This window comes from Pristis pectinata, chromosome 17, assembly GCF_009764475.1.
Source record: "Pristis pectinata isolate sPriPec2 chromosome 17, sPriPec2.1.pri, whole genome shotgun sequence".
In the NCBI taxonomy this organism is placed as follows: Eukaryota; Metazoa; Chordata; class Chondrichthyes; order Rhinopristiformes; family Pristidae; genus Pristis; species Pristis pectinata.
In genome coordinates this window covers 27,469,827-27,478,465 of record NC_067421.1, presented here as the reverse complement: position 1 = coordinate 27,478,465, position 8,639 = coordinate 27,469,827, and the positions used below count along the sequence as shown (strand labels likewise).

Here is an 8,639-nt window from a genome sequence, read left to right as displayed (position 1 = left end):
CGACGTCAGGGGGGGTTGACGTTGGACGCGGGCTGCGTCACGTAGTAACACGTTCGGGGGGAACAATGGAGGGAAGCCGGACCGTGTTTATGGTTCCGGGTAGCGATGGAAACGGGCGGCCATTTCGTCCTGTGATGGCCGGCGTTTGGCGCGGACATTTCCTCCCCAGCCCGCTGATATGTTCCCCGGCGCTGAACTGCGTGGTGGCTTGAAATGAACCCCAAATAAAGGCCCTTTCTCACCCCTGTTCCACACCTCCTGCCTTCCCTGGTATTAGCAGCCATGCATTTTGAAGGGTCCGCCATCACCTCACCGCGACCCAGTACCGAGTGGCGGCGGTCGCTACCCTGGGCGGGATATTGATGCTTTCCTACAGCTCCTGGGCTTCCCTTGGGTCCCCAGACGGTGTTTCGCCGAGGCTGCGTATCGCCCCGCCGTCGGTAAAGCGGACGCGGGGCCTCCCTCACTTCGGAGATGCGGCTGCTGGGACAGGGAGGCCGCTGGCGGCTGAGGCTCGGAGCGGCCAGGCTGCTGGGCGCGAACGCCGCCTTCGTCTCCCTCACCCTGCTGCTTTGGCTCACGGGGGCCGAGGAGGCCTGTTCTCTGAGTGCCGGCTCGGTGCTCGGCCGGCGCCAAGGTAAGTGGCCCGGCCTCAGCCGCCCGAGAGTTAAACGGGGTGATTTACTCTCAGGGCCGAGTGTAGGTTTAGAGTCCTAGGATAACGAAAGAGGCTGCAGCCTTTAACTAAAAAAAAGTGCCTTTTTACTTCCAGACATAAAAACGTTCAGTGCTTTTCCTGCCTGTGTTAATAAAGAGAGATGAAGGCAAGATTTTAAATAAAGCAAATTGTGAAGTAGCTTAATGAATGCATTTCTATTGGTTTCTCGTGTCTAGAAAGGCTGTAACACCACAACTTTTGCCGAGGCCTTTTCATTTTCTTTTAAAGCTGTGCATTGTTTTAGGCGTAAATAGTTTGCACTTAACGGCCCGAAGAGACTTGGAGCTGGAAAATTGTCTTTTCTCCAAAGTAAACTAAAATCCGAATAAAAGTTTGCACGCATTTTTTGTGGTCACATTAAGTGGCATTTTTGGCTGAGTGGCAGCTTTTTGGAGGTGTTTATTTTTAAGCAAGATTGCCCATTTACCTGTTCAGTTGGATAAAATAAATTGCGTGAAAAAAAAGGTAGTTGCAAACACGTATTCCTTAACCATACAAAAGCATTCAATAAGGCAGGAAAATCAATACATTTGCTTATATGCTACACTGACATTCTGAAGATCTGGACTGTTTAATTCTAGTTCTTTCATTATATGGATAATTGCAGCAATAAATTTGGGCAACGAGGTCCCATAGATATTCACTTAAACAGATAATCTGCTTTTTAGAATTAAAAACAGAAAATGCTGAAAATACTTAGCAAATCGGGCAGCATCCAAGAAGAGAGGGAGGTAATATTTCAGGTCAATGTTCTGATGGAAGGTCATTGACCTGAAATGTTAACTATTTTCTCTGTTCAAAAATGCTCACCAACTTGCTGAGTATTTCTAGTGTTTTCTGCTTTTATTTCAAATTTCCAGCCTATTTTTTATTTTCAATCCTCAGTAGAAATGTTTTTTGAGAACAACTTGACCAGAACAACTTGCTTTATTCATGCAATGCGTCCTTTTATATCAACTTAACATCAAATAATGGAGGACTCTCAGTACAATACTGAAGTGTCGACCCTGCTTCTTTGTTCAGGTCCGTATCTGAGCATCCTAAAATATTTTTTAATTTGAAGGGGATAAAGAATCTAATATCTATGTTAATCACTCTGCACAAAGGAGATGGGATCATGTCTAAATACAACTTTTTAATTTGTATTCCCACCTACACATCCTGAACTATCATTAATGGGAAAGGTTTCTGTGCCCCAGCCCAAATTCTCTAAACAAACTTCATCTTACTACCTTTGCACTTTTTTCAAAAAAAATTTCCTTATGCTTCTGGCCCCCTCATAATTTTCTCTTAAATTTCTTGCTGATTTTGACTACTCAAGTGTGAAGCATGCTTGCAAGATGTTTTACCTTAGAAAACAAGTGATGTAGGAAGTGGCTTTTATATTGGATGGGTCAAAGTCAAAAAAGTCAAGTTTATTGTCATATGCACAAGTATATGTATGCACAGGTGTAGTGAAAAACTTACTTGCAGCAGCATCACAGGCACATAGCATCTGATGGTACAACATTCACAAGAAAAAACATAAATTCAGCATAAATTATCCAAGAAAGAACACAATTAGAACAAAGAAAAACTATAATATCAATCCACTCAGTCTCCTCTCACCTGCACCAACCCTATGTTTCACAGAAGTGTTGTTAGGCAGGATTTGATACTGAAAGTTAGAGGAAGGGGAAATAGAGATGGAGAAACCTAGAGAGGGAATTCCAGGGTTAATGCCTGTCCGTGTTGGATGGAGGAAATTTGGGGATGCCAGGAAGTCAGACTTGGAGGAGCATGATCTATGGAGGAGGTTACCACGGGGTGAAACAATGAAGAACGAAGGATGCAAATCACTTTGTTGCAACAGAAGAGAGTTCTGATTGATGATATATGTCAAATTTTAATGTGAAAATTATAAAGTGTGGCTTTGCAAGATCAGGACCCAAAAGATCTCTGATAAACCAATGAGCTTGAGGGAAATGTAAATTATGCAGTCGTAACGTCATGCCACACGAGTGCAGAGAGGGAGGGGAGGTTGAACCCACACTCTTCCGAACAAGAGTGCCTCTACAGTCCTTGTGCCAGGATTAGGAGAGAGTGCCACATGGATCATTATATAAATAGGTTTTAAATATGAAGAGGGAGCCAGCAAGATGATGAGCTTAATGGAAGGAATTCCACTGATAAGTGTTGAGATGGTCAATGCAGTGCCAAAGATGATTAGAGGATTAGTGTGATCAGGGTTGTGAGAGAAGTGAGTTATAAACCCTAATATTTACTTCCACAGATTCTCTTAACATTTACTGAGTGCATACAACAAGTGGTTGTCTGTTAGGTGCATTAAAATTCTTTGTATCTTTACTGATGGAACAATAGATAACTTTTTACTGCAGTTATTTTTAAGCAGCTGGTTGCCTGGGTAATAAATGTAAAACTTTGATTTCATCCATTGACAATTGTGATGATTCCATTATTTGAAAATACAGACATTCAAGAGTAACTCCTTGCTTCTCCTTGTGGCCCATTTATGATCTTGTAGCCCTGGATCTTTTGTTATCATATCACCAGCTTCAGAATTACTGCCTCAGTTAAAAGGCTGTTAGCCTTCAGTATGTCAGGAAACTATTCTATTTCCCAGTTATTTTGGTAGTGTGGGCAGTCAGGTTAATGATTTTGTAGCAGACTTGCCTACTGTCTTGACAGACCAATACTTGCCATGATGCTGATTCCTCCATACTATAAGAGGAGTGAACAAAACATGAGTGAGATAACTAGAAAGTCAAGAGGCACAACGGCTGTTACCCAGTGGCTTTAATAGATTTACAATCTGAGAATAGTTCTTTTGCATTAGGGGGAAAAGTTGCCAAATGATGTACCAAGGTTTTATGTGAGAATAAAAAGACGTCACAAGAATGAGGACATTAAATAGCTCAATTAAAAAAAATGAAAATACTTGTGGAAAGACAAGAAATAAAACAACCCCATTTTCTTGAACAAAGGTCCAGATGAAGGGTCTTGACCCAAAATGTCAACTGTCCATTTCCCTCTACAGATGCTGCCTGACCTGCTGAGTTCCTCCAGCTCTTGTTTTTTGCTCCAGATTCCTGTATCTGCAGTCTCTTGTGTCTCCAACCCCATTTTCTTGTTTATTTCATTCAGATTTTATGTCATTCTGTTTCATTATGAATTGATCTTCAGCTATTTAGAACAATTAAAAGTGTCTAATGAATTTAAATTCCCTAGGTCCTGTAGTGGGACTCTTTCTTTGGATCTTAGATTTAGACCTCTGGATTATTAGTTCAATTGTTTCGTCAGAAGACTGCTGTTGCTGACAAGTAGGAAACAAAGTTGTTTAGGTTTGGATAGGCAGGGCAGGATACAATGGCAGAATTTTAGATGGCTACCCTCAACAGTTTAGGTGCATTGAGGTAAGTTTTAATACATCAAGATGCTTTACAAGGTGCTTTGGAACAATCTTTGGAAAAGAAAAAGACTCATAAATTTAGGGGCAAGTTAGCTAAATGGATCATGAACCACCTAGGTAATAAACTGGAGTGTTGGGATATCACACTATAGTCTTCTGATTGGAGATCTCTGAATCATTCTTACCTTTCTTTTTCAATATTTTTATTAGTTTTCAAATTAATATAGATTGATAAATAGCATCAATATTTATACATGTAATACAAAGAGATCAGGATAACAATCATGGCACAGATAATCATAAAGAACAATAAAATATAAAAAAATCTGTAGATCCAATGATCTCTTAGTAAATGAATATAATATAAAAGAAAGGAAAGAAAAAGATTTATTATATAAATTTAAAAAAAAGAAAGAAAAAAACCCAAATCAATAAGAAAAATTATAAACAATATAAACTAAACTAAACAGAAAAATTGCAAAAAAAAAACAAACAACAAAAAAATGAAAAAAAACTGGGCTAAAATTTCTCAGTAGAAACAGAGCAATTTTATGTTGTCAACTCCGATCCTCTAAGTTGGAAAGTTATTGAAAGGGGATCTACGTCATGTGAAAATATTGAATAAGTGGACTCCAAATATCTTCAAATTTAAGCGAAGGATCAACAGTACCACTCCTAATTTTTTCCAAGTTTAAACATGATATAGTTTGAGAAAAGCATTGAAAAGTAATAGGGGGTATTGGATCCTTCCGTTTAAGCAAAATGGATCGTTTGGCCATTAATCTAACAAAAGCAATCATACTGTTAGCGGAAGCAGATAAATGGCCAGACTCTATCCTTGGTAATCCAAAAATTGCAATGATAGGGTGAGGTTGTAAATCAATCTTCAATACGTTTGAAACAATGTTAAAAATGTCTTTCCAATATTTTTCCAAAAGAGGACAGGACCAAAACATATGTGTCAAAGAAGCCACATTTGATTTATATCTATCACATATAAGATTTATATGGTTATAAAAAATGAGCTAGCTTATCTTTGGACATATGGGTCCTGTGACCTACCTTAAACTGTATCAACGAGTGTCTGGCACACATTGAAGATGTATCTGAATCATTCTTACCAACCAATCCAAATTAACAAAAGTGCCCCCTCCTTAGAAGGAGTGCAAAAATCACTAATTGGTAAGATGTATATTCCAGTTCTTCCATTGTCCACCAATTACAAAGAGATTACAACCCATTTTAGATTTAGACCAGATTTAGGATGAAGTTGCTACATTTAAGATTTTAATGAATTGTTATCAGTAAAGTCAATCTTGAAAACAAAAATATGATCGTACCTTTTCCCTCATTCACTTTTGGCGTAAAATCTCGTTGAAGGTAATTAAAATGGGTGGTATTCAAACTAATGTAATCATATTTTCTGTTCTATAGATATCACTAAATTAAGTACAAATTTAGAACAATTATATTCACAACAACATTTCTCATAATACTGTTTGTGTAACAAATACATTCCAAACAGCTTCATGGAAGCATTTCAAAGAAAATTTGACTCAAGGTATCATAGAGACATGAGGCCAGGTAACTAAAAAGCAATAGAAAAAGATTAAAGACCAACTCAAAGGAGCAATGGAGAAAAGGCATCTTAGAACTTTGACACTTATATAGCTGCAGGTAGAGCATATTAATAGCGAAATGATTAAAATAGGGATGGAAAGTCAAAAATATGCAATTGCTGGAAATCTTAAATAAAAGTTGAAAATGCTGGAAGCACTCAGGCAGCAACTGTGGAAAGAGAAGCATTTTGGATTGAAGACCCTTTGTCAGAACTGGAAAAATAAAATGTTTCTCTCACTTTTCCAGTTCTTATGAAGGGTCTTTGATTGAAACACTAAATGTGTTTCTCTTTTCATAGATGCCTGCCCTGCTAAATTTTTCCAACATTTTTTGTTTGTATTTCAGATTAAAATAGGGATTAGAGATTATGTTTCAGGGATGAAGTATTCACTGAGGTCAGTAGGGGATTAGTAGAGAAAGGAGAGGCGAGGTCAAGGAAGGATTTGATGTCAAGGATGAAAGTTGTAAAGCATCTCTAGACCAGAAGCTGATTTAGGCCAGCAAGGATGTGAGATGGAGGGGTGGCTGTAGACGTTGATTGCACTGGCCTGGGTGAGTTAGGATATGGACAGCAGAATTTTGTGTGAGCTTAAGTGTACAGAGAGTGGAAGGTAGGAGACCAACCAGGAGAGTGCATCTTCAATGAATGGAACAAAGCATCAGATTGTCTGTGATTGGCTTTGGTCCTAGTCTTTTAACTATAATGTCTAGAACGCTGCTGGTCTGCTTCCAGATTGGAACTTGGGGCCCCATCTGTTCACAATCTATATCAATAATTTGGCTGAGGAGACCAGATGTCATATTTCCATAACCAATGATGATACAAAATTAAGTAGGATGGTAGTAGAGAGGAAGATGTAAGAAGCTTCAAGAGAATGATGAATAAGTAGCAAGGGACATGGTAGATGCAATATAATATTGAAAAATATGAAGTTATGAAATAGAAAAACTATTTTGAGTGATGAGAACGTGGTCTTGAAATGGTGATAAATTGGGAAATATTTATGTTCAAAGGGAGCTAGTTGTGTACGCAAGTCACTGAAAGCCAACATGTGGGTGTAGCAAAGGATATGTTGCCCTTTATTATGAGAGGATTCGAATACCAGGAGTAAAGTTGCCTTACAGCAGTTACATTGAGCCTTGTTGAGACTGCATTTGGGATATGGTGTATAGTTTTGGTTCCTTATAAAAAATACTTGCCATAGAGGGGGTGCAGTGAAAGTTGACTAGTCTGCTTCCAGGGATGGCAGGTTTGCCATATGAGGAGGGAATGTGCAGACTAGGCCAGAGGTTATGAGAATGAGAGGAAACCTTGTTGGAACTTTAAAATAAATTATAGGCTCCCACAATGACAGGTGCAAGGATCCCAGTCTCAGCATAAGGAACAGGCAATTTAGGAATTCTCTATTCTGAAGGGGTGTAGAAAGTCAGTCACTGAATTCATTAAAAATAGAGACCTAGAACATTCAACAGTACAACACAGGGACAGGCCCTTTGGCATGCAATGACCATGATGCCAACCTAACTAATTCCATTTGCCTGCACATGGTCTAAATCCATCCATTTCCTGTCTGTTCATGTGCCTGTCTGAATGCCTGTTAAACATGCTATTTTATCTGATTTCACAACTTCCTGTGGCAGCGCGTTCCAGGCACCTACCGCTCTCTGGGAAAAAAAAACTTGCCTCATAAATCTCCATTAAACTTTCCCCCCTCACCTTCAAGCTCTGCCCTCCAGTATTTGACATTTCCACCCTGGGAAAAAGACTCTTGACTACCTACCCTATCTATGCCTCTCAAAATTTTATATATACTATCAGGTTTCCCCTCAGGTTTTGATGCTCCAGAGAAAACAAACCAAGTCTGTCTAACCTCTCCTTATAGCTAATATGCTCCAATCCAGGCAACATCCTGGTGAACCTCTTCTGCACCCTCTCCCAAGCCTTCACATCCTTCCCGTAATGCGGTGACCAGTACTGCACACAATACTTCAAATGCAGCCAAACCAAAATTTAATATAGCTTTAACATGACTTTCTGACTTTTATACTCAGCATCCCAACCGATAAAGGCAAGTAGGCCATATGCCTTCTTTACCACCCTATCTGCTTGTGTTGCCACTTTCAGGGAGCTATGGACTTGCACCCCAAGATCTCTCTGTACATCATTGCTCCTAAGGGTTCTGCCATCTACTGTATACTTTCCTCTTAAATTTCATCTCCCAAAGTGCAACACCTCACACTAGTCCGGGTTAAACTCCACCTGCTATTTCTATACTCACATTTCCAATTGGTCTATATCCTGCTGAAGCTTTCGACAACTTTCCTCACTATCTATAATTCCGCCAATTTTTTTTGCCATCTGCAAACTTGCTAATCAGCCCACCTACATTTTCAAAGGTCCCAGCAGTAATCCTTGCGGAACACCACTGGTTACAGACTTCCAGTCAGAATAAGACCTCTCCACCACTACTCTCTGCCTTCTATGGCCAAGCCAATAAATTTCCGGAATCAAAGTATATGGGTATTGTATAGGAAAATAGTGTTGAGGTAGATCTTGATGAATAATGGAGTAGCTTGAGGGGTAAAATGATTACTGTTCTTACATTCTTAAATGGCCATCAGTGAAAATGGCAGCTACTCAAAATTACATCTGTTAAGTGCCCTGACCCATCCCCATCCCCATCCCCAGCATCACCACGATGGAGCTCAGTAAAGCACGAGGGCCCATACATGCACATTCTCATGTCTTGGCATTGAGTGTTACTGGTCTCCTACACTAATTATTTTAAAACCTGTTAATCATTTTTTAAAAGCTTAATTTTCTCAATTCGCTGGATGCCCACCAAGGAATTCCATTATCAAAGAGTTCCTTGTTTTCTTCCACGAAGAATG

At 39.5% G+C, this 8,639-nt stretch overlaps 1 protein-coding gene across 3 annotated transcripts in view; it reads left to right on the top strand.

Moving 5' to 3' along the window:
* Window positions 1–16: 16 nt before the first annotated feature.
* rhbdd3 (rhomboid domain containing 3) overlaps window positions 17–8,639 on the top strand; it is a 30,960-nt gene continuing 22,337 nt past the window's right edge. Inside the window, exon 1 of one of the 3 annotated variants that reach the window (XM_052032531.1) lies at window positions 17–637. In XM_052032531.1, the coding sequence (XP_051888491.1) occupies window positions 475–637 (163 nt within the window). In that variant the 5' untranslated portion in view covers window positions 17–474. The remainder of the gene's footprint in view (window positions 638–8,639) is intronic. The other 2 variants (XM_052032533.1, XM_052032532.1) reach the window with 2 other exon arrangements.